At 36.4% G+C, this 25,737-nt stretch overlaps 1 protein-coding gene across 1 annotated transcript; it reads right to left on the bottom strand.

Annotated features, from left to right (window-relative positions):
- Positions 1 to 2,370: 2,370 nt before the first annotated feature.
- On the bottom strand, positions 2,371 to 25,326 carry LOC133327552 (protein bark beetle). The gene is made up of 12 exons (XM_061536069.1): positions 24,715 to 25,326; positions 16,347 to 16,513; positions 9,230 to 15,489; positions 8,952 to 9,163; positions 7,542 to 7,897; positions 7,347 to 7,472; positions 6,825 to 6,848; positions 6,627 to 6,724; positions 4,118 to 4,361; positions 3,927 to 4,053; positions 3,635 to 3,856; positions 2,371 to 3,543 (listed from the first exon to the last, which is right to left on the bottom strand). Exons 1-12 carry the CDS (start codon positions 25,324 to 25,326, stop codon positions 2,371 to 2,373), a joined length of 9,621 nt encoding a protein of 3,206 aa, XP_061392053.1.
- Between the last annotated feature and the right edge of the window lie 411 nt (positions 25,327 to 25,737).

Below are 25,737 nucleotides of genomic sequence, written 5' to 3'. Positions count from 1 at the left end.
TGGAGAGTATACATGTGTTTTGTACTCTGGTCTCTCTCTGTGATATTGTTATGCCGCATAACTTATGCGTCACTGAGTGGGTGGTAATGGGAGGATAGATGTTCATAGCAAATACTGTTGTTGTTGTTTGCTTTTGATTGTAGTGTTGTTGTTGTTCAAGTGGATGGTGGGGAGAGGATCTGTCTTTGTTTGAGCATGCAAATTATTGAATTGCAGTGGTATGATGTTGGCTTGATTTGTAAAATGGCTGTATCTCTGGTAATAATGGTCGGATTGATGTGAAATAAAAAGCATTTGAAAGGATAAGGTTTTTAGTTTACCCACAATATTTTCAATAAAATACTAAAAATATTTTTTAGAATTTTGAGAAAATAACGAAGAGCTTATAATATTAAAAAAAATTTTAAAGGCGTGGATTTTTTAAAGAATATTTTTTGAAGCTACGAAGCGTGGATTTTTTAAAGAATATTTTTTTGAAGGACCATTACAATATTTTTACAAGGACCAAATCAAGGCGTGGATTTTTCAAACAATATTTTTTCAAGGACCAAATCAAGGCGTGGATTTTTTAAAGAATATTTTTGAAGTAGCAAGGCAATCAAGGCGTGGATTTTTTAAAGAATATTTTTTCCAGAATATTTTACAAGGCGTGGATTTTTTAAAGAATATTTTTTCAAGGACCATTTTACAAGGCGTGGATTTTTTAAAGAATATTTTTTCAAGGACCATTTTACAAGGCGTGGATTTTTTAAAGAATATTTTTTCAAGGACCATTTTACAAGGCGTGGATTTTTTAAAGAATATTTTTTTGAAGGACCATTACAAGGCGTGGATTTTTTAAAGAATATTTTTTTGAAGGACCATTACAAGGCGTGGATTTTTTAAAGAATATTTTTTTGAAGGACCATTACAAGGCGTGGATTTTTTAAAGAATACTTTTTTCAAGGACCATTACAAGGCGTGGAATATAAGAATATTTTTTCAAGGATATTTAGAGGCGTGGATTTTTTAAAGAATACTTTTTTCAAGGACCAAAGAATATAAGAATATTTTTTCAAGGATTTTTAGAGGCGTGGATTTTTTAAAGAATATTTTTTCAAGGACTTTTAGAGGCGTGGATTTTTTAAAGAATATTTTTTAAGGACTAAAATAAGCGTGCCTTTTCTAAAGAATATTTTTTTAAGGACCAAGGAATATAAGAATAATTTTTCAAGGATTTTTAGAGGCGTGGATTTTTTAAAGAATATTTTTTTAAGGACCAAGGAATATAAGAATATTTTTTCAAGGATTTTTAGAGGCGTGGATTTTTTAAAGAATATTTTTTTAAGGACCAAGGAATATAAGAATATTTTTTCAAGGATTTTTAGAGGCGTGGATTTTTTAAAGAATATTTTTTTAAGGACCAAGGAATATAAGAATATTTTTTCAAGGATTTTTAGAGGCGTGGATTTTTTAAAGAATATTTTTTTAAGGACCAAGGAATATAAGAATATTTTTTCAAGGATTTTTAGAGGCGTGGATTTTTTAAATAATATTTTTTTAAGGACCAAGGAATATAAGAATATTTTTTCAAGGATTTTTAGAGGCGTGGATTTTTTAAAGAATATTTTTTAAGGACTAAAATAGGCGTGCCTTTTCTAAAGAATGTTGTTTCAAGAACTAAAAGAGTGTTGGGTTTTTTAAGGAATATTTTCTCTAGGATTTTTAGAGGCGTGGATTTTTTAAAGAATATTTTTTTCAGGGATTTCTCTCTCACAATTAATTTAATAAAAACAAAAAGATTTTTTTATATTTTCTTAAATATTTGTTTTTATTTACATGAAATTTATATGTGTATGTTTGTATATGAAGGCATTTATACAAAAAATGTTATATATAATAAACTTTAAAAAATTAATAATACTAAATTATTGTAAATAATGCATTGCTTTTTTCTTAAATATTGTTTGTTTTATACATTTAATTTTATATTTAAAAATATATAAATTTTATTCTTATAAAATAATGGAGGGAATGTTTGCAAAAGTTTGACATTTTTTATCTATAAAATATTAATTTTTTAACTAAAAGAAATTTTTTTAAACAAAAAAAATTAACAATTTTTTAAATCAGAAAAAATGATAACAAAAGAAATTTATTACATAAAAATGTGATGCTAAATTAAAAATTTAAATTTTATTTAAATATAAAAATAATAAACAAATTGAAATTATTTGCAATTGAAAATAAGATATTCCAAAATGTAAGAGATCACAACGAATTGTCAATATCTGTCGTCATTAGTGATTGCTAACTAAACTTGCCATACGACTTAAAACTAATCTCCGGAATATTTTTTTTCGTTTCGATATTGGCTGAGAGCCGTTTCTCTTACATTGAGGTTTCCAATGGCTGACTATGGCAACGGCCATTTGCATCCATTGGCGGCGGACTATTATCCATATCTAAATCAGTCTCTAGCAAAGCTTCAGAACGGGAGCGATGATAGGCGGGAAAACCATCCTGTGGGTGATGGGAGTGGGGCAGCGTTGAACTGGCCGCCGAATCACCATTTTCATAGACCGTTTTGGGTCTTCTACTAGCCAGCTGAGAGGCCATTGATATTGTGGGTGTATCATACTTGGGTGTACTACCACCACCTCCACCCCCACCTATCGATGAGGCTGGCCTTGAAAATCGATTGGCACCCACAGCCACCATATATGAGTCTGGCCTTCGAATATCTGCCGGCGCCGTGGTTGGACTTACTTGGCTAGTATTATTGCTACGTAATTCGGCTAAAGAACTGAAGTTAAGATTGTCGATTTTTTGTTCGTATGTCAAACTGCCCGTTGTCGAGTTGTTACTCGAGGCGGTTTGATTCGTTGTCGGGGAGGGTGTTTTTGCGGGCCGCTGCTTTTGATGATGAACGGCAGCCATTGTGGGCGGTAAAAATGTTGAAGGTGGCTTATCGGACATTTGACTCGACCGCTGATCTTCGGGTATGTTACGTTTTAGTTCCGAAAGGAAAGCTAAATTCTCATTGGGATCATAGCGTAGAGGTAATGTACTGGCATTACCATAATAATCTGAACCTGTCTCCTCAGCATCGGTTTGATGTATAATCGGTGTGTCCTCTGCTATACTTGTACTAATCGAATTATTTCGTGTCCCCGAATAGGTGGAATTATCCCGGAAACCTTCATTGCGATAGGAAAGTTCAAAATCATTTTGTGGAGGTTTTTGTTGGGCCGCCGCAGCTGCCAAAGCAGCAGCTGTAGCTCGACCCCGGGCCCTAGATGCTGAACCGATGGTGGCAACACGAGGTGGTCCCATAGAACCAGACGTACTACCAGGAGTGCGAACACTGGTCACGTATTCATTTTGCGATTTTTGTGGGCTATTATATTCCGATTTATCACCGCCTCCATTGGGGCGATGATTTTCATAGGGCTCAAAACTGGCCTCTGAGCTGAGAACACTTTTATCAATCGATTCAAAGGAGCCATTGCCCATCATTTTATAATCTTGGGCCATGCTTTTCGTGAGGGTACCCGTAGACGTCTAAATTAAAAAATAAAAAAGCAAAACAAAACACAAAAAAATTAAATAAAAAAATAATTTAAAAAAAACCAAAAAATTAAGAAAATCATACAAAATTCCTTCTCCTCAAAGAACCCTGGGGATCAATGCTATTCAAACTGCGCAAACTTTGGCGTATACTATTGCGGCGCTGCAATCTTTGGGCATGGCGATGTTTGGACTTGGCATACCAGCAGATGCCGACCAAAATCAATAGAATCAAGGCCAATATAAAGGCGGAAATAATGCTAATGGCAAAGATGTCAGCACGCCAGGACAAGGGATCAATAACCACCTGAAAAGATAAAACAAAATAAATTACAACTTCACTCTAACCTCACTTACAAAAAATAGTCAAAACTCACCTTTGGATCCACCTCACAAATGAAACCTAATTCCTTGTTACATTCCTCAACGGTTATTTCCATATAGGCAAAACTGGTGCAACGATCAATATAATTGAAATCCTGGACCCAAACCTTTTCAGGATATCTTTAGGAAAAAACAAATCGGACAATTAGTATTTGATGGAATTTCAAAAATACCGTATACTTACTTCAAATGTCTCATTTGACTCTGCAAATAAATCCACAGGGTGGTACTATCTGTCCTGATAAAAGGCATTGACGAATTTTCCGATCGACAAAATTCTTTGGCTTCGTGGAATGTCATCGGCACACCGACATACATAAAACATGTATCCGAGACTTGTGACCATCCCGGTGGACATTTACCATCCAACACAGTTTGATTGTTCATTAGGAAGGGTACGGCCAAGACTTCCAATAGCAAGGGGTCATCTGAAGGAAATTGAAAAGAAATTAGAATTTAATAATTAAAAATTTTTTAAGAATATGTATTCAATGACTAGCCCCTATGAAAATGACTAGACTCTAAAAACCCGCGCCTCTAAAAGTCCTTACAAAAAATATTTCCTAATAATCCGGAAGACATTGAAAAATAATCATGAAAAAGTCAATCGATCGAAGATTGTAATTTTTCTAGTCCCTGAAAAAATTATGCCTCTCGAAGTTATTGAAATGTAGAAGTCAGTAGGGGAGTTATAAGAGATTGATTAAAATCGGATTAAATTACATTGTAGTTCAATTTGCCGCTAGGTGCCGTTGTATGTGTCTGTAGCGAAGAGACGAACCACAAGAGGTGAGTAGTAGTAAGCACCCTGTGATCGCTAACATCTCTCTGGTTAGTGTCCCTGATATCGATCGCCGGATTAAAACGGAAATGAACCACTTGTTCGCGTATACATCAACAACAAGAGCAGCGTCATGTAGTTGCAGCATAAATAAACTACGATGTAATACGAATTTGATTGATATCTTATAATCCCCTATAGTAAGGACTTCTAGAGACGTATTTTTTTTCAGGGACTAGACAAATTCTAAGCTTCGATTTTGTAAGAACTAATTTTCAACCTTTTCTAGGAAAAGAATTTTGTCGTTTTTACGAAAATTTTCAAGGTCTTTGGGTGGTTTGATTATGTTTAAGGTCTTCTGGGGACTTAGATTTTTTTAAGAATATTTTTAAAGGACATTCAGAGTCGTGGATTTTTAAAGAAAATTTTTTTCAAGGACTTCCAAGAGATGACTTATAAAGGCGACCATTTTTTAAAGAATATTTTTCAATGACGTCTAAAGTCGCTGATTTTTTAAAGAATATTTTTTTCTAGGTCTTCTTGAAGTGTGGATTTTTTAAAGAATATTTTTCTGGGTCTTCTGAAAGCGTGGTTTCTTAAAATAATATTTTTCTAGGTCTTCTAAAGGGGTGGATTTTTGAAGAATATTATTTCTAGGTCTTCTAAAGGGGTGGATTTTTGAAGAATATTATTTCTAGGTCGTGGATTTTTTAAAGGATATTTTTTCTGTGTCTTCTAAAGTCGTTTCTAAACGTGTGGACTTTTTAAAGAATATTTTTTCAAGGCCTATCCAAGGCGTGTATTTTTTAAAGAATATTTTTCTAGTCTTCAAAGGCGAGGATTTTTTAAAGAATATTTTTTTTAGAATATATCTTTTAGAACATTTTGTCAAGGTCTTCTAAAGGCGTGGATTTTTCAAAGAATATTTTGTTAGGTACTCTAAGGTCGTTTAAAGAATATTTTTTCTTCTAAAGACGTGGATTTTTTTAAAGAATATTTTTCTACCTCTTCTAAGAGCATAGATTTTTTAAAGAATATTTTGTCAAGGTCTGCTAAAGGCTAAGACACTTTATAGAATATTTTTTTAAGGTCTTCTAAATGCGTGGATTTTTCAAACAATATTTTTCTAGTTCTTCTAAGTGCGTGGATTTTTTAAGGGAATATTTTTTCAACGTCTGCTAAAGGCTAAGATTCTTTATAGAATATTTTTTCAAGGTCTTCTAAAGACGTGGATTTTTCAAAGAATATTTTTCTAGCTCTTCTAAGGGCGTGGATTTTTTAAAGAATATTTTTTCAGGGATTTCTTGAAGCGTGGATTTTTTAATGAATATTTTTCGAGGTCTTGGATGTTTTAAAGAATATTTTCGAGGTCTTCTAAAGGCGTCGATTATTTAAAGAATATTTTTCGAGGTCTTCTAAAGGCGTGGCTTTTTAAAGAATATTTTATCTCAGACTTTATGATGCGTGGATTTGCCAAATAATATTTTTTCAAGGTCTACTAAAGGCGTAGATTTGTGAATGAATATTGTTTCAAGGCCAGTAGGATATTTATGAGAGATCTATCAAAATCGTATCAAATTACATCGTATTCCAAACTGCCTGTAGATGGCACTGTTCATGTTGGTAGCGTAGACATGAACCATCAGTGGTGAATTGACGTTAACATCCGGTGATCGATTACACTACATTTTGCATTGTGCCTTTGCTATCGAATGCCTTGTGTAAAACTTTTTTAGGTTTTCCAGAGGTCTGGTTTTTATAGATTTTTTTCAAGGACTTTGGTTTTTTTAAGAATATTTGTTCAAAGATTTTCTAGAGTTTATTTTTACAAGCGTGAATTTTTTTAAGAATATTTCTTTAAGGACTTCAAAATGTTTGGATTTTACCGCTAACCGTAGATAATTTTACTCACCTGTCTTATCTTTAATCCTTGACTGCACCGATAGCGTATTATTGTAACTCCAATAGTTGTGACGGGCATCAATTTTCGATTTCCACAATTCAATGGTGCTACACAATTCGGAATAAAATATTTTAAATTAATATCAATAATTTTGAAAATTATAACAAAAGGCGAGGCTATTTAAGTTATGGTTATATCTATGTTTACCTGTTTCGGTAGTCAATACTCAAGCTACAGTTATAAGTCATGCAGGAGGTTTTGAGTTAGGTGTAAGTAGAATATTTAAAAGTAAAAAATATAAGAAACAAAAAAGAAATTAGATTTCAAACAAATAAATAAAACATGCCATAAGTTAGTGTCGAAGTTCAAGATGCAGATGAGAGTAAATGAAAATTGAAAGTGAGGAAAATGAAATGTAGATGGGATGATAGTTCGATTTAGTCAAAAAAATTAAAATAACATATTCATTATTGGTCTGATAAATAAGATTTAGATCCCATCATTGTATCAGAATATCGTCTATATATTGTATTGATGGTAGTCTGAATACTCGTTCAATGAAGGTCATCTAACGTCGTCTGTCAGTAACGATGTAATGTAGTTCCGACGGGGTGGTTGTCTGTACTAATTTTAATGCGGTCACAATTTTCGCTGAATGCAAATGGGCATGATCCATGATTTGATGCCTGAAATGAGTTGAATGAATTATAAAAATGTTTTGGAACTTACATGGAACTATTGACGGTAATAATTTCATAATCATTATCGGGATTCTCGAAAATATTATCAACATACTGCTGGCCGGCTGTGCCAGCAACAATTGTGGCTCGGCCCATCCAATTTGTGGCAGTGTTCCTGAAATACACAAAGAATTCAATTAGAAATATTTTCCTGAAAAACGTCTCCCTCTCTCCCCCCACTCACCTATAAAATCCATTGTGTGCCGTACTCTGATAAATCGGCAATCGGACCTTTTCAAAGCCCGATACCTCCACTATCCGACCACCCACATTACTATGTACATAATTATAACTGAAATTCGAGACAACCTGCCGGAGACGTATAACATCCTCGTAACCGGCGTGATTTTGTGCAAAATAATTTCGGTATAATTCAACTTCTTGATACGGCGACGATTGACGACCCTCCACAAAGAGGGCAGGGCGATTACGATTCTTCAGGAAAAGATTGTGATGTATAAAGCCGCGTAGTGATGTTGCAGAGCCGCGAGAATCAGCACGCAATTTAAGGCCACCTTGATTGTCAAGTAGTAGATTGTTCTGGAAAAGGGAAAAAGAGGAAATTATTTGAGGATATATGAAGAGTATTTTTCAAGGAATTCTAAAAATGTGGATTTTTTAAAGAATATTTTTTCAAAATCTTCCAGCATCGTTGATTTTTTAACGATTATTTTTTCAAGCTCTATAATAGGCGTGGATTTTTTAAGGAATATTTTTTCAGGGTCTATAAGAGGCGTGGATTTTTTTAAAGAATATTTTTTCAGGGTCTATAAGAGGCGTGGATTTTTTTAAAGAATATTTTTTCAGGGTCTATAAGAGGCGTGGATTTTTTTAAAGAATATTTTTTTCAGGGTCTATAAGAGACGTGGATTTTTTTAAAGAATATTTTTTCAGGGTCTATAAGAGGCGTGGATTTTTTTAAAGAACTTTTTTTTCAGGGTCTATAAGTGTGGTGGATTTTTTTAAAGAATATTTTTTTTTCAGGGTCTATAAGAGACGTGGATTTTTTTAAAAAATGTTTTTTTCAGGGTCTATAAGAGGCGTGGATTTTTTAAAGAATATTTTTTTCAGGGTCTATAAGAGGCGTGGATTTTTTATAGAATATTTTTTTCAGGGTCTAAAAGAGGCGAGAATTTTTTTTAAGAATATTTTTTTTCAGGGTCTATAAGAGGCGTGATTTTTTTTAAAGAATATTTTTTTCAGGGTCTATAAGAGGCGTGAATTTTTTTTTAAGAAAATTTTTTCAAGTTCTATTTGGTATTTAATTTCCATGTGGAGGCATTCGAAACTTAGACCTCAGAAAGTATTGTTCAAATAAAGTCTTTTCATCTCATCTCAAAGAGGTTCTAGGTAGACTTCGACATTCTGTGACAGAAGGCATCCTATAGATATCCTAGGGAGATTTCTAGCTCCTTGAAGAGGAAGGCGAGAAAGGTTTTCTGAAGATAGAAGTACATTTATTACGAACAAGTGACCTCTGTGAGGAGGTAGAGAAGAGCTCTGATGGTTGTATACCTCTTCTAAATGAAGAAGATCTCCTCTAAATATTAAATTTATTTTTATAGCCTTAAAGGTTCAAATTAATATTCCTTACCATAAAGAAAAATGAATTCATATTCTGGACATCAACATGCAGGGCAGCATCGCAAGTAGAAAAATTGCCATATAACTGCAAACAATTCGCCTGAATGCGATTGGAGGTCAATGTTAAGGTGGGTGTAACTTCACCAGCCGATGTATAGACTACAGCACCTTTAATGGCTCCACTTATATGCGAATTGGTTATGTTGTGTAAAGCATCGCGATCTGAGGACAAAAAAATCGGAATATTAATAGAATTCGATTTCATAAAAATTCATTCAGAATACTCACTTATACCAATTGTCGATATGGGCACCGTGACCACCTCGGCTATAAATCCATGATATTCTGGAGCACCACTGGCCATTAAATGAACACTTAGCGTGGGACCTTCAGTCTTAAAGAATGACTTTTGATTATTGGTATCCGATTCAATCTGGCCCATAAATAAGGAGGTGACATTATAGACATCGCCGTCATAGAGGCGTATGGAATCCATGCGCCCATATAGCTTGGAATGATTGAACAGATTCGATTGCAGTAAACGGAATCCCAAAGGCTTAGCACGATAGGCAGAGGTAAACATTTTGACACAATTTACGGGATTATTGTCATATTTATAGTAGAGTAGAACCCTCTCTTCCACAATGATGGCTTTCTGGGGATCGCATATATCAATCATGGAGAACAGTTTATAGGGTATGTCCAATTTCTTTAGAGGTGTGAAACTCGATTCATCACTTTCCCGCCCCTCACCGGTAAGGGAGAGAATATTAATGCCGGAACCCAAGGCTTGGGAGAGGTTAAGGAGATTGAGGTTCAGGGCTCCTGAGGGTACCACAAAGTTCAGACCATGATTGGCCGAGTTACGTATGGTTACCGCCGATATGGAGGGTGTTTTGTAGATCGCCTGAATGGCTGCCGATTTTTGATTGTGCAGGATTCCGGCATTTTCGATTCTCACAAATTCCAGACGACTTTGCTGATTCTTCTGCTGACCATGGGTGTGTATGTCATGATAACGTTGTTCATATTGATTCTGCTCAAATTCCGAATTACTGAAACGTAATCCACCCCAGTAGACCTCATCTTCGGGTACCCCCTTGCAGCTAACAAAGACGAACACATCATCCCAATGGCATTCATGACGATGCCCATAGACCTGGCCATTGAGTCGCTCTTCACAATCTGACATACGCAGTTCGTCGCCACGACATTCCAAAGGTTGGACCCAGGTCCAAATTCGTGTAAGAGAATTGGTATGGAATTCAATACGCCGATCATGACTGTAGTAGACATTGAGTGGGTCATAGCCCAATTCTCGACACACCACCTGGGCATTACGTTCCGTAAAGCGGCTATCACATATCGGCACCCATTGCAGGGTGGTGTGGTTGAAGTATTCCAAAAATCCTTGATTAATTTCGAACATTTTATCCATATCGGAACTGCAATTTTGGGAATTGGTGCAGAGACGTATGGAGTCATAGGTCTGCAGCTGTTCCATTTCCATTTCAAGGGCACGTTTGTTGATCAGGGAATACGATTCATGGGTGGCATTTTTAAAGGGTTTCATAACAATGGGAGATTCCTCATAACCAATGGCATTAAGGGTTCCTAGGACCAGCATTCCGACATTCGTTTCAAATTCCATTTGTACACCATGTTGTATGGTCAGGGTGGCCTCGGGCATAATCGTAATATCGTTGCGTATCAAATAGGGTTGCTCACGTTTCCGTAGAGTCAAATCGCTGTAAATACGTCCACCCTGCCAGTTGTTCAGATCGATGAGATCCCGATTTTCCTTGACCAAAGAAATACTGGCATCCATGGTGTCTTCGATAAGGAAGGGCTGATAAATCACATCCGCATGATCATTCCAGTTATCAAAATCGAAAATCTTCGACTCAATTTGTGAAATTTCTGTGGAGCCCCACCAATTCTCGGTGGCATAGACATAGTTGTCTACTCGAGCGGATCTCAAACCAGCCACTAGATTATATCTCAAACTATTCTCCGAAATAAGATTCCGATAGAGGCGTACATTTTGTATGCCATCCAGGCGTATAACTGCGGTGTTTAGGGAATTCAGGGTGGCCTGTCTGCGTGCATGCTTGAGCGCGGGTAAATGCCTCAAACCCTCATAATTGTTATTTTGCTTAATGGTATTATATTCCACAAGTGCGTGGACCTCACCAAATTTCTCAATTAAGCTGTCGGCCTTAAATTCCATAATAAACTTGGCCTGATTCTGTTCGATGCGATTGTAGCTGAATTTCATTCTCTTTTCCATACCCATCACCGAAATTAGGCTTCTAGGGGCCTGATTATTCAAGAAGGCATTTGAGGTTATATTGAAATCGGCATAATGCCCCGACACGTCGATATAGAAATTCCGATTCCTTTGCCAGGTCGTGTTGCCAAAATGTATGCTATGGGTAAAATTCTCATTGTATTGCCAAACATAAGGTAGCGATACCTGGAAGCCACCATTTTTATTATCCTCCACCGTGGTATCCTGGATCACATAATGGAACAAATTATTCGAGGAACGCAAATCCTTCGACAATTGCCTCAGGCCATAACCATTTTGTAGGATTTTCGAATTATTCACATGCAGGGTGATCTCTGAAAGATTACTGCTAATCACATCCCAGTAGGGAGAATTGATAAGGATGGCCTCCAGATCATTGTTGCTTATTTCACTGTTGACAATTTTTATGGACTCATTGGCCTTGCGCATATACAGCTCTCCCTGGCTGCCATAGTAGCGATTGTAGTACAAGGCCGATATGCCGCGCAGATTCTTTTGTATTTTTGTCGAACGTATGTGCAATGAGGGTACGGGTCCGCCAACAATGCGATTGCGTATATTTTGTATGGGCGCTTGGACGGTGGTCACCATGAGCACTGCTCCGCCTAGGGCATTATCACCGCTTTCATAATAAATGATGATACCATAACCGCTACTGGTGGTGGGAAATACATTCAGATCCCGCTTGACATCCCACATTTGTGCTCGGGGGTTTTCCGATTGGGAATTCAGAATTTTCAAAGATTCCGTGGAGAGGTTATTTATGGGATTTAGCAGTTGGATACCCAATACATAACCCGCCGGACATCTGATGTGTAATTTCCTCTCCACATTTCCTCCTGCACCTCCTTGCATTACTTCCTCGGTCCTTATATATTTACTTTCCCAGGTGCCCAATTCGATGTTACCTTCATCCCGGGGCAAAACATATGGCTCATAATTCGATTCGAAGGTATTAAAATCCACAGCCATTTTAAACCAACCACCCAATTCAAATTGATCCTTGGCCGCAATGACGGGATCATGGGATATACCACTACCCAAATTATTTTTAATAATTGACCCCTGTATCCTGAAATCCAATTGTTTCAAACTTATACCGCTACCACGATTACCCACAAACTCCGAGTTCCGAATATTATTTATCGCCTTGCCACCATATAGATCGGCATATATCACACCCAAGCCATCATCGAGATTATCCACAATCCGCACATTATCCAAATTATGGCGGGCAAAATCCATTTGCAGGGCAGGCTTAAAGGAGTTCGTGGTATAATCAAACAATCCAGCCTTCTCAATAGTCACATATTGTAAATCCGCCCGTTCCGCCAGCATACTGAAACGTACCCCAGCCCATGCTCCCTCATAGCAGCGTATACCCACATCATTTTCATGGCTACAGGAATTTTCAAAATCACCCTGCCACAAATATTCCGCTTTACATTTGGTAATGTCACGATCATGTTCGGTACACTGGACATTGGAGACAATCACATCTTCCGTTAAACCCACTGCCGGCATTTGGGACCTCAGCAAACGCCAATCTTTAGGATTTAGGGTATATCCCAAATGGTGACACACCAGGGCCGCATTCAGTTCCGTCCAACCATAATCACACACTGTACCCCAGCGACCATTGACATATAACTGCAGCCGACCTTCATAGGGTCCGGCACCACCCAGTAGCCTTACCGGGACCTTGGGTTCTTCATCCACCTTCATAATCGATTCCGTTTCCATATCGATCATATCAATCAACTCATGATCCAAGGTGGAGCTGTCCACATCCATAATAGGTTGCCTTTTGAGGGTTAGGAAAATATCATCAGGACGCCGGCCACGTGCCTCCAATTTCCCTGCCACCATCATACCCACACTGGGTTCAAATTGCAACGTCACACCAGGTTGTAAAATCAATTTACCTCCCGGACGAATATTGATATCCTTATTAACCGTATATGTCCCGGGTGGAATCATTTCCTGGCCATCCACCTCACCTCCAATATATTCGGAATTTTCCACATAAAACCGCGGCACAAAAGTCGAAGTGTAAATTACCGTAGTTGAACCAGGATTGGAGCTATGCAGCAGGTAAGGGATATACTGGATCTTGGCCAAATTGTAACGATCATTGCGATGGAAGAGCCTGGAGAATATTTTCACCTCCTCCGATGAACCCAACCAATTATAGGTGGCATTTATAATCTGACTTTGATCATTCAGCTGGGAACCAATTTCATAGGCGGAATCGAGGTTATTTAAAATATTCCGGAATATATCCACATTACTGGAACTAACCACCACAGCAGCTGCCACCCGAGATCGAGGATTTAGGCGACCAGCACCATCCGAACCCTCACTACCATCTAGCAGGGGGCCAAAGAATTCCGTAATTTTATTCTCCTTTACAAAATTCCTCGTGAACAATAAATGTTGTACCTCCCTTCGGCTATAGGGTGAGAGACCCAATGACACCACATGTACCCCCTTGTTCCGACTGAAATAATTACTCTGGATAACCAAATGGACCGGCATAAAATTAAATTCCTGATATATGAAATCATTTTTGATATAAATACACCCATATTGGCCATAGCGGAACTGATTGAATTCAATGCGTCCACGCATATTCAAGGCGGGGCTAAGATACACCGAATTCTGTTGACTATTCTCAAACGAGTTATGGCCAATTTGCAGGAACATATTCGGTTCCTTGCTGTCCAGCAATCTCCAACAGCTTTCCAGGCGAACATCATTACCCGCACTGCCATTGAAAAAGTTACCCGTCAAATTCACCCACATCGGTCGGCAGAAGTTACCGTGCAGTACCCCCACCTCCAAATTGGAATTGATGTGACTGTACTCCACCGTAGTGGTTTGATTATTGGCAATATATTCCACACGATTGGGATCGTTGGTTTCATTTAGCCACACCGCTATACCATAGCCTCGATTGAAATCCACATAACTTCGGGAGATATTACGATTGCCTCCAACATAGGTTATATTAACACCCGCACCTCGATTATAGCTGATGTTGGTCTCGGTGATATTTACATCACCAGCTCCACTGGTCACATGGAACCCAGCCACATGGCCATTACCCGATATCGAACTACCATGCAGATGTACTCTGGAACGTATACCATCCACAGCAATACCACGACCACCATTATCCTGGACCACTGAATCCGCCACCCTCAAATCAAAGGCACTCGACTCGCCGGTGGTGATGCGTAGAAAACCCAAAATCTCTTCCCTCATTGCAGCCTTAATCCGCACAAACAACTTCTCTTTTGTACTCGTGACACTCTGGGGCCTGGTATAATTTCTAGCACTCCATGCGAACAGCAGGCGATCATTGGCCGAGGCTCCATCGTAAATTTCCACAGTGGCGGTGTCATTATTCTTCAGCGTAAATTGTTCAAATTGCACGGTGAGGACATAACCGGGCTTTGAGAAAAAATACTTCGAACACTCCTTTGCGGAACCGGCATAAAATTTTTGGGTAAAAGACAGAGTCAAGGGATATGTCTGCCCCGATGTGGTAGGCAAAGTACAAAAGTCATAAATCGAAGATCTATCCGGACGCTCGTCCACTCTCAAATCATGGCCGACATATTTCACACCATCCGCTGCATTATCCTGCACATTGCATCCATTCAGCTGGACATAGCCCTGACTGGAATTTACGAATACCCCAATGCCATTACTTTTCCGCACGGTAACATTTTGCATTACAAAGCCACCATAAGGGCGGGTCGCATTAAACCCGGTATAAGCGGAATGGGTAATCACCACATGTTGGGTTTGGGGAGGCACACCCACAGCTTCTATGGCAGATTTTGCGGATTGTTTATAACCATTTCCTGCTCGTAGAATATCCACATATTTCAAGGTGGATTGCGATCGGGTATAATAAATTGTGTTGTCTTTGGCCAATGATTTCGTGGTGGGGGCATTTTCAAAATACAAACCCGCCCAATGGCTCAACTGCAGACTGTGCATGGGTTTACATTGTATACCAATATCACTGTGATAATCACAAACTCCGGATCCCAGCTGCCTTGTGGACCACTCACAATCGAGTAGAGAATTTTCCGTACCCTTACAGTTAGGCAGTTCGTAGAGCAAACGTGGTTTCTGCCCAGGGCTACGATCAACCCAATTCCAAAAACGTCCACCCTGGAAACCCATTTGACGACAGGCCACCGCATAATCGGTCATTGTCCAGCTGAAAAGAAAGTAAGAAGGGAGGTGATTATTTTTTTTCGAACACCTTGAAAAAATATTCTTTATAAAATCTACGCCTTGTATAGAGCCTTGAAAAAATATTCTTTATAAAATCTACGCCTTGTATAGAGCCTTGAAAAAATATTCTTTATAAAATCCACGCCTTGTATAGAGCCTTGAAAAAATATTCTTTATAAAATCTACGCCTTGTATAGAGCCTTGAAAAAATATTCTTTATAAAATCTACGCCTTGTATAGAGCCTTGAAAAAATATTCTTTATAAAATCTACGCCTTGTATAGAGCCTTGAAAAAATATTCTTTATAAAATCTACGCCTTGTATAGAGCCTTGAAAAAATATTCTTTATAAAATCTACGCCTTGTATATAGCCTTGAATAAATATTTTTTATAAAATCTACGCCTTTTATAGAGCCTTGAAAAAAAAATATTCTTTATAAAATCTACGCCTTTTATAGAGCCTTGAAAAAAAATATTCTTTATAAAATCTACGCCTTTTATAGAGCCGCTTCTAATAGACCCTGAAAAACTATTCTTTAAAAATCCACCCCTCGAATAGAACCTGAAAAACTATTATTTAAAAATCCACGCCTCTAATAGACCCTGAAAAACTATTCTTTAAAATTCCACGCCTCTAATAGACCCTGAAAAACTAATCTTTAAAAATCCACGATTCTTGAAGACCCTGAAAAAATATTCTTTAATAAATCCACGCCTCTTTTATACCCTGAAAAATATTCTTTAAAAAATAAACGCATCTAATTGTCCTTGAACATTTGTTCTTTAAAAATCGATGGGTAATATTTTTTAATTTAATTGAATTTCAATTGTCCAACTTACTTCCTGGAATTTGTGCACACTGCCCGCCATGCTCCCTTATGGAAGATCTCCAATCTGCCTTCGAGTGGTGTAGGTCCATCGACCAAACGTATGCCGCGTTCTTCAATATCGGGTAACTCAACATTATGACCTTGGGCGGTTAATGTAATGCGTGCCGTAGGGGTACCCTGTTAAAGAGAAATGAAGCAACAAATTAAAATTGAGTTACAAAACCAACTACAACAACAATAACAATAAAAAAAGAGAAACACATAAATGAATAATAAAGGTTAGGCAATGACAAATTATAATTTAATTAGCATAGCAAGTGATGATCGGCTTAACATCTTCCACAACTTCCTAGATGCCTCAAACAAACACAATGATCACTGAGTGAGTGCGTGTGTGTGTAAGCGAGTGGAAGTCATAACCTCTGCAATTAAATTTGTTGTGACCCCTTAACCTCGTGGATGTATGTGTCACATTAAGCGCTCAAAATTAGAGGCAAATAACAACTATGAATTGTTGTTATTGTTGCTGTTGCTTGTCTTCTTAATGCAACCGCCATCATCATTACCGCCGAATTACTACTAGAAACCCCTGCCATTAATGTGTACCCCACGAGCGTGACCACCACAATAGGAAGTTCATCTTGTCATTGGGTCATGAAGTGAAGCAAATGACAGAAAATATACCTCAATTATCGCTTTCTTATATAGCGGTTTTCTTTTTTATTTATTTCGTTTAATTTGCCTATTTATTAAATGCCAACATAAAGTAATGTTTATTACATTAAAAGTGTGTATTGGGGTGGGTCGAAGGAAATAGAGATATTAAATTGTAAGTAATTAGCGGGAGATCATGTGAAGTTATTGCAACAAATTATTTAATAACATAAATTTTGGAGGAAAACATCATAGACACATCATGAGTCAATAACAATATGCAACATTTTTTTTTGGGATGTGGAAATTTCTAGTTGGCTTTGTGGGTATTTATTTTGGTATTTACTATATTGAATCGCTAATACAACATATTAAACCCTATTTCAGGGTTTCTTTTATCATATCGATTTAGAATGGATAGTATTACGATACTTTAAAGATGTGGGTAAATACATGGGTAAATACCTTCTTAATATGGTGGCTATATCAAAACGTGGACATATATCGAAAAATTCCAAAATATGTTTTTAACCTACTATAACCTGAATTTCTAAATTACAGCTACTTCAATGCGAAATGCAGATAAAACCTTTCGAATACAGAGATTGGGTGCGACTTTTATATTGGGACTATGTTCAACAAAAACCTTTATTTATAATTGTTTGCAGAGAAGTACATCAGGATTTTTTTCTGAGGATTTTCTTCTATAAAAAATAATCCTAATGGGGCCGGGGATTTTCTTCTACACAAAGAAGAGAACGTGAGATCTTTTTCCAATAAAAAATAATCTTCTTCTATATAAAAAGAATCCACAGGCAGCCTGAGGATTTTTTATACAACAAGTAAAAAAGTGTCAGTCGATGTTGCCGACAGATGGTTTGCGGAGGAGGTCTTTGGAGTTATACACATGTTTTATTATTCGTTTTATATAGGATAGATGTTTAATTAAATATATTTCGGATTTTATGTTGAACCTTTTTGTAGGATATACCCGAGGAGAGGGCAGACGGGTACCACATTCGGACTTGATCTAGGTTTGGTAAAGATAATAGGCTGTGCAAAATTTGGTTTAAATCGGGCATTCCATTCGCCTGATATTGAATTTATAAATATTGACCATATATGTGGGAGATACCAGAAGGAGTAGACCAATGGACGCCATCTTTAGACTTAATATAGACTTGGTAAATATAACAGGTTGTGAAAAGTTTGGTTCAAAACGGACATTCCATTCGCCTAATATTGGAATGTTGACCCTCTGTGGGGGAGGTACCAGAAGGAGTGGACCAATGGATTCAATTTTCCTACTTGATATAGGCCTGGTAAAGATAATAGTTTGTACAAAGTTTCGATAAAATCGGATAATCCATTTGCATGTTATTATAAAATTAATATTTTGCACAATTTTGACCATTTTGTGGGGGAGTTAACAGAAGGAGAGGACCGATATTCCCCATTAAAATATTATATGTGCCAGAAGGAGTGGGGGAGTTACCACCGATATTCCCCATCTTCCCCATAAACTAAGAAAATATTATATGTGCAAAGAAATATTAATATGTGCAAAGTTTGGATGAAATCGATAATTCCCTTCGAGAGTTATCGTGCGCACCAATCAGCCTGACAGACATACGGACCGATGGATGGACATGTGTAAATAGAATCGAAATATTCTGAAACTAAGTTGGTTCGAAGAAACATGGGGTCTAAAACCAATATTTCGATGAGGCACATTTTCACCGTATCAAAGTGTTTATACCCTCTTTAGCCATAAGGCTGAAGGTATAAAAAGCATCATAATGAGGTCCGGAGATTTTCTTTTATAAAAAAGGATCCTGAAGCGGTCTGTTAATATGTTTCTATATAAATATGAATCGCCAGGTGGCCTGAGAATTTTTTTCTATAGAAAAAGAATTCACAGGATCCTGAGAATTTTTTTCTGCAGAAAACGATTTACACAAAAAAATAATGTTAATGCATATTTTCATAATTTCATTCATTGTTTATTTTTTCCATAGTGCTTAGGATACAACAAAAAATTTTTATAATCATGAGAAAGTCACTATTTTTTTTAATAATGTAAATATTTCATTAATATAAAAACTATTTTCATAATTCACTCTATTTTGTTAACTTTTTCATCTCTCTCTTTTGACAAAAACAAATGTATTTCTCCCAAGAAAAAAGTCACTACCAGTTATTATTCGGATGTGTTTGGGTTTGGCATCGTCCTCTGTCTCTCCCTTCACTTGAAGGTTGTTAGTTTTGCAACTGTTTCTCAGTCACTCGACTGCTAGTTTTGCATTTCGTTGTTTCTTTATTTCCGACACTGTTACCGACCTCTGTTTTGGTGTTATAAAATTCGCATATGTAATTTCCAAATTATTTCGATGGTTGTTAGTTTTGCAACTGTTTCTCTTGTTTACAACCGCGGTCTCTCCAATCACTCGATCGTGGCTAGTTTTGCATTCCGTTGTTTCTTTATTTCCGACACTGTTACCGTCCTCTGTTTTAGTGTTATAAAATTCGCATATGTATTTTCCAAATTATTTCGATATAAATGTCAAATAAAATATAACAAATAAGAGTTGATACGAGCAACGAGCTCAACTGAAAGTTAATCACTGTATATGATGTCAAAACAAGAATATGTAGGTAAGTAAAAAAAATCGAGACAAAAAAAAAATAAATAAATAAAATCCAAATAGAGAAATCAAAACGTCAAATAGTATCTGTGCCTTATAAGACCGCACCACCAAACACAACTCCAAAGTTGCGGTTTTCTTTTCCCTAACAAGAAATCTGTATTTAAAGTTTTATGATTTGTATTAATAAAAAACAGAAATCCGGATATTGTCAACACTTTCAGAATACTATTCATATAATATAAGAATTATTTTTTTCTGTGTACTGGGGGTCTGGGGAATTTTTCTGCAGAAGAAAGACTCCACAGGTGAGGATTTTTTTTTTTCAAAAAAATCAAAATCCACAGTTGTAATGAGAATTTTTTCTGTAAAAATGTTCTATTTCTATAGGAAATAGAACATTTAGGCTTTCCGTTGGAAAAATGCATTATTACTCACTGGTTTATCATATTATCTTTAATAGTATCCGGAATAAGATTTAATTTTAATTAAGTACAATAATAAGCATTTCTCTTACTTTGTCATTAAACTTTGCGGAAGTTGAATAACTTCCCCACCAACATTGCCCACTAGAACTGTAATGACAGGTAATAACCTGTACTGTAACAATTGTTGGCAACAACAACACCAAAGCTTGAAAGGTGGTGGTTGGTCGGCAAACTGACAATGAGGTAACCTTACAAAATCTATGCTATTGACTTTGCTAACTATTACACCTTACAGTTCCTCCCTCCCCCTTTAGAGTAAGTGTACTGGGAGAGAGAGGAAATAAAAAACGGTAGCAGAACCCCATACAAATTCCAAAGTAGCTGGTCGGTCTTCCTGTCAGCCGTAGTAGTTCGACACACTACACCACACGACAAAATACAACACATATCTTCACTTCATTACACACACACACAATATTCTTACTTACAAAACATATGTAGTTATGTAGTCGACTGGTGGCCACTTGGGTATATTTTATGACCTTATCTGCCTGTTTTTAAAAAGGCCAGGGTGTTTGTTATTTTTTTCATTTCTTTTCATATGAATCATGACTAATTTCAAGAGGTTTTTTTAAGTTTTATGAGCATAGCCATCAGCATGTGACGATGCTTAAGTCCATTTTTTCTGTTTTTTTTTTTGCACCAAAACAGCAAACCGTGCCATCTACTCATCCCGTCCATAATAATAACAAAAAATGGAAATAAGATTGCTCGGAAACAGGGGTCAATGAATCAATGAACAGAATGTCCGCAAGTCAGTCACACTTCTTCTCTGCCCGTCATTTGTTTATGGAGAAAAAAAAAGATCTTCAGATCGGCAAATTGTAAGCTAACTGACTACTTAGCTTAGCTGGGCAACTAGACACACTTGTCGCCTTCTTATCAGCATAGTTCACATGTGTCATCTTCAGTAGTTTTGCTGTCGTCCGGTCCACAATTAGTTCCGCAGAATTAATAACTTCATTATATCTGCTTCCACTTAATAGACATTTTTTATTCACATTCAAATCATAGATAAACCAATGATGAATGTGGAGAGAGGGAAATAAAGAAGCTAAGGAATGTGGTAGGTTTTTTATAATGGATGTATTGGGGTGGGTAGAAGTTCGCAGAGGTTAAAATAGGTTAATTTTATATTTAGGGGTTAAATAGACAGCTAAGACCCGTAATGACGTTTAGCATAGCACTTTTTCGTCAACACTCTCTTGCGGATTATTTTGTTCTATAAAAAAAAAATCCTCAGGTCCCTTGTGAATTATTTTTTCTACAGAAGCAAAAATTCCTCAGCCTACCTAGAGATTATTTTTTTATAGTTATTCAGGCGGAGGCCTGAATGCTCAGCCAAGTCTGAGGATCCTTTTTTCTGAGGGTCTCGAGAATTTTTTTCTAAGAAAAAATAATCCTCAGGGTCCATAGAAAAAAATATTCAGGTTCCCGAGGATTTTTTCTATAGAAGAAAGAATCCCCAGGGTTCTAAGGATTTTTTCAAAACAAAAAAAGAATCCTCAGGGTTCCGAGGAAGTCTGAGGATCATTTTTTTCAAAATACCTCAGCCCAGTCTGTGGGTTCTGAGGAATTTTTTACTATAGAAAAAATACTTCTCTGGGTCACGATTTTTTTCTATAGAAAACAGAATCCGCAGGGCCTATAGAAAAAACTTCAGGTTTCCGAAGAATTTTTTTCTACAGAAAAAAGAAAGAAGAAAATGAAAGGTGCCGAGGATTTTTTTCTGTAGAAAAAAAAAATTCTCAGGGGCCTGAGGTATTATTTTTGCAAATTATTCTCATAATTCTTGTAAAAATATTCTTTAAAAAATGGACGACTAGACGTCTAATAATTCTTGTAAAAATAATCTTTAAAAATCATAGAGGTTCGGAATTGCTTCATAAAAAGACTAGCACAGTGGGCCAGAAGTCATTAAAACAAATCTTCTAAAACTTCTTCAAAGTTTTTCGTCTACAAAAAAATCCACAGACCAAAAAAATAACAGACCAATAAGTGCCCATTTTTTTATAGAAAAAATCCTCCGACCTTCTCGTTATGATATTTACCATGTTCCCATTCCCATTTCATGGTCGATTTTATAAAAAAGAAAAAGTTAAAAACCTAGTCTAAATACAAACCCATCATCTGCAATAATTAATTAGCCATACAATTTAACTACAAATGTTTCATTTTCCTCAGATCTATTCCCATATGTTTAACATTATCTTGATGTAATCTGGCTGCTAACGACCCTAATAGCAGCTTGACACAATTACTCATTTCTACATTTCGAAGTTCTCCCGTAACGTCGAGTGATGGAATGAATGAATGAATCATTTTTTTCAGTTTCATATTTCATTTCGTATGCTGGCGTAACTTATTTCAACAAAAACAATAACAACAAGAAAATACGTTTGTTTATACCCCTCGATCATGATAAATCAACAACAACAAATCACTGCTGCAGTTGTTGTTGTTTTGCATTTCACTTCCCCTTGGTGAATATTCACCTGTTTTCTGTTCACTGCTTAGGGATTCCACGCTTATCAAAAATGTGTTGTCCCTCCTAAAAGCTTATCAGCTGACGTGCTTTACTTTTGCAATCTCCTATTTGTTTGTTTATTTGTGTGTATCGATGTTGTGATAATGTCAAGCACTATAATGCCGATAACAAAATGTATTACCTGTTTGGTTTGATCTGCACATGTGTGCAGCAAAGGGTTAGAATTGAATTTTTGTTTTGAAACAGGTTGTTATTTTTTGAGGGGTGTGTTGTTAAGGGGAGCTATAGAGTGGGTCAAGGTTAGATGACCTTATCAAGAGTTCAGAATTGTGTTTGGCTAGGATGTATTATTCTTCAGAAGACGAAGAGGTTGTCCCTACAGAAGACCAAGAGGGGTTCTATTAACCCTCTAGGCGTAAGACTTTTTGTAGAAGTGTTTTTAGCTTCCTTTATAAGGACGATCGGCTCAATTGGGTGTCGATTTTATTAAAATATTTTTCAAAGGAATTTTGACCCTCAAGGCGTGTATATTTTTGAAGGTCTAGAAGAGCATTTTTTAAATAAATATTTTTAGAAAAATTATTTCACTGCTAAACTTGAATTTTTTTAACAATATTATTCGAGAACTTTTGGCCATCTTAGCGTGAGTTCTTTTATAATATTTTTCGACGGATCTGATGCCCTATAAGCGTGTATTTTTTTAAATATTTTTGGACGTATTTAAGGCTCTATAGGCGTGGATTTTTTTGAGAACCTATAGAGTGGATTTTTTTAGATGCTTTGGAGCGATTTGAGGCCCTATAGGCGAGGATTTTTTAAATGCTTTGGAGCGATTTGAGGCCCTATAGACGAGGATTTTTTACACGCTTTGGAGCGATTTGAGGCTCTATAGACGAGGATTTTTTACAGGCTGTGGAGCGATTCGAGGCCCTATAGGCGAGGAATGCTTGGTTTTGAGGCCTCTAGGCGTTGATTTTTTTTAATATTTTTGGACGGTTTTGAGGCCCTCTATGCATGGATTCTTTTAAATATTTTTGGACGCATTTGAGACCTATAGGCTTTGTTTTTTTTAATGTGAATTTTTTAAAATATTTTTGGACGGAAATAAGGCCATATAGGCGTTTTTAAGAAAGATATCTGGGTCCGGCGTGGATATTATATATTTTTATATATTTTTGGACGGATATAAGGCCCTATAGGCGTGGATTTTTTAAAATATTTTTAGACGGATATAAGGCCTTATAGGCGTGGATTTTCTAAAATATAAGGCCTTATAGGATGGGCTTCATAACAATTTTTAAAAAATAAAATTTTAAAAAATATAAAAATATTTTTAAAACATTCTTTGGGCGCACTCTTGGCCTTCTGGGAATTGGATTTTTTCATAGGAAGATTTTGTGACCATATTTTTTAAGAAATTCTGGGCCCTAAGCATGGATTTTTTAAAAGTAATTTTTGGAGGAATATTGGCCCTTTTGGTTTGAATTCTTTAAGAATATTTTTGGAAGGAATTTTGGACATTTAGGGCCCTCTAAGCGTCGATTTTTTAAATTATTTTTTAAGGATTTTTAGCTCTCTATGCGTAGAATTTTTAAAATTATTTGTTAAGTAGTTTTGTAGATTTTTTAAGAAAAAAATTCAGGGGTCTTTGGCTTGGATTTTTATAGAAAATTTGTGTAGGCCCTTTTGGTCCTCTAGCATTGGATTTTTTGAAGAATATTTTAGGAAGGAGTTATGACATAAATATTTTAAGAATATTTTTTGAAGGATATTTTTTATAAGAATTATTATACCTCGAGCCGCTGATTTTTAACGAATATTTTTAGAAGAAAAATTTACCCTTTGATTTCTCGTTTACTGCAGATCTACCAAGGATTTTGAATTATGTCTTGGTATTTAAGAAAAAAATAATTTATGCATGGAATGTCCCATATATCCCATAATTTACATAAGTGTCTACATTCCATTATAAGCCGAACTCAATGCTATTGTAACTTCGTTCACAATGTATGAAAGCAAAAGCTTTGATTGAATTATAACACAACAACAATAGCAAAAAACTACACAAAAACTCTATTCTATTCAGTCTGTCTGACTACTTACCACAGCATGAAGAATGCCACGCACTGTAATACCCACAGTGGGGGCAAATTCAATACGAACTCCCGGTTCGATGATTAGTTTGGCACCCTTCTCCACAACGATGTGTTCACGTGCCGCATAAGGACTTTCACTGGCACGTAGTACCCGGTCACTGGTTATACTGCCACCACTTAGTTCTGTGTAAGTTGTTGTTGCGCTTGGCGACGAAGACGACATTCCAACATCACTGGCCGCAGGGTTTGATGACATCAACGATGGCGTGTTGGAGTCATCATAGGAGAATGACAATACATTTTCCTCTATGGTTTCCTGTTGCTGCGGATCCCGCCCTTTGGGTGTTGATGTGGTGGGCAATGGTGGTGGTATGAAATGCAACTGATTGTCGTCTGCCCTAAAATCTGGGTCGGCGTCATATTGACTATTGGCACTTAGGAACTCGGATGATTCGTATAATTCGCTATTTTGTGCATAGCCGAAGGAAGTATTGACAGAGGATAGCAGGAGTAGCAGTGGTAAAAGGCAGTTTAAAGCTATTGTTGGGAGTTTTCCAAGGCATATGCTGTTGTTGTTTTTGTTGTGGTTTATCGCAGGATGTCGACGCCTCGACGTCATATTGGTTTTCTTAAGGCACGAATGCTACTTCGTTGTAATTTTTTTAGTTTCGTTTTCACTTTTCTTTTTCGTTAGAAAATATCACTTTTTTCTTCTTCTTAGAATTAAATTAGAACACTTCGTTATCTTATTTTCTATTTGTTTAAAATTGTAGTTTTATTGTTGTTTAAAACTGGATTTTTTATTAAAGGCCACATAATTGGTGGATTTTGTTTTTTTTTACTTTTTATTTATTATTATTATTTTTTTTAATTTTATTCTCCTTCTTATTTTCGTTTCAGGTAACTGCAAAAAGACACAAATAAAAGAACACACAAAAAAGCGTATCGTAAGTTAAATGGGTTTTAATTAGGTTTTTGTTTTTTTGTTGTTGTTTTGGTTTCTGGGGCGTTTAGTTTTAATTTCCAGGTT

This window comes from Musca vetustissima, unplaced genomic scaffold (genome assembly GCF_032173495.1).
Source record: "Musca vetustissima isolate MV318-11 ecotype Yass unplaced genomic scaffold, APGP_CSIRO_Mvet_v1 utg5970, whole genome shotgun sequence".
Lineage (NCBI taxonomy): Eukaryota > Metazoa > Arthropoda > Insecta > Diptera > Muscidae > Musca > Musca vetustissima.
The sequence above is the reverse complement of the archived record's forward strand: the minus strand, read 5'-3'. Positions and strand labels throughout refer to the sequence as shown.

Coding starts and splice junctions, on each gene's coding strand:
- LOC133327552 (XM_061536069.1), bottom strand. CDS start 25,326: ATGACGTCGAGGCGTCGACATCCTGCGATAAACCACAACAAAAACAAC. Junction 6,725..6,824: donor AGTATTGACTACCGAAACAG/GTAAACATAGAT, acceptor CGAATTGTGTAG/CACCATTGAATTGTGGAAAT. Junction 3,544..3,634: donor CTTTGAGGAGAAGGAATTTT/GTATGATTTTCT, acceptor TTTTTAATTTAG/ACGTCTACGGGTACCCTCAC.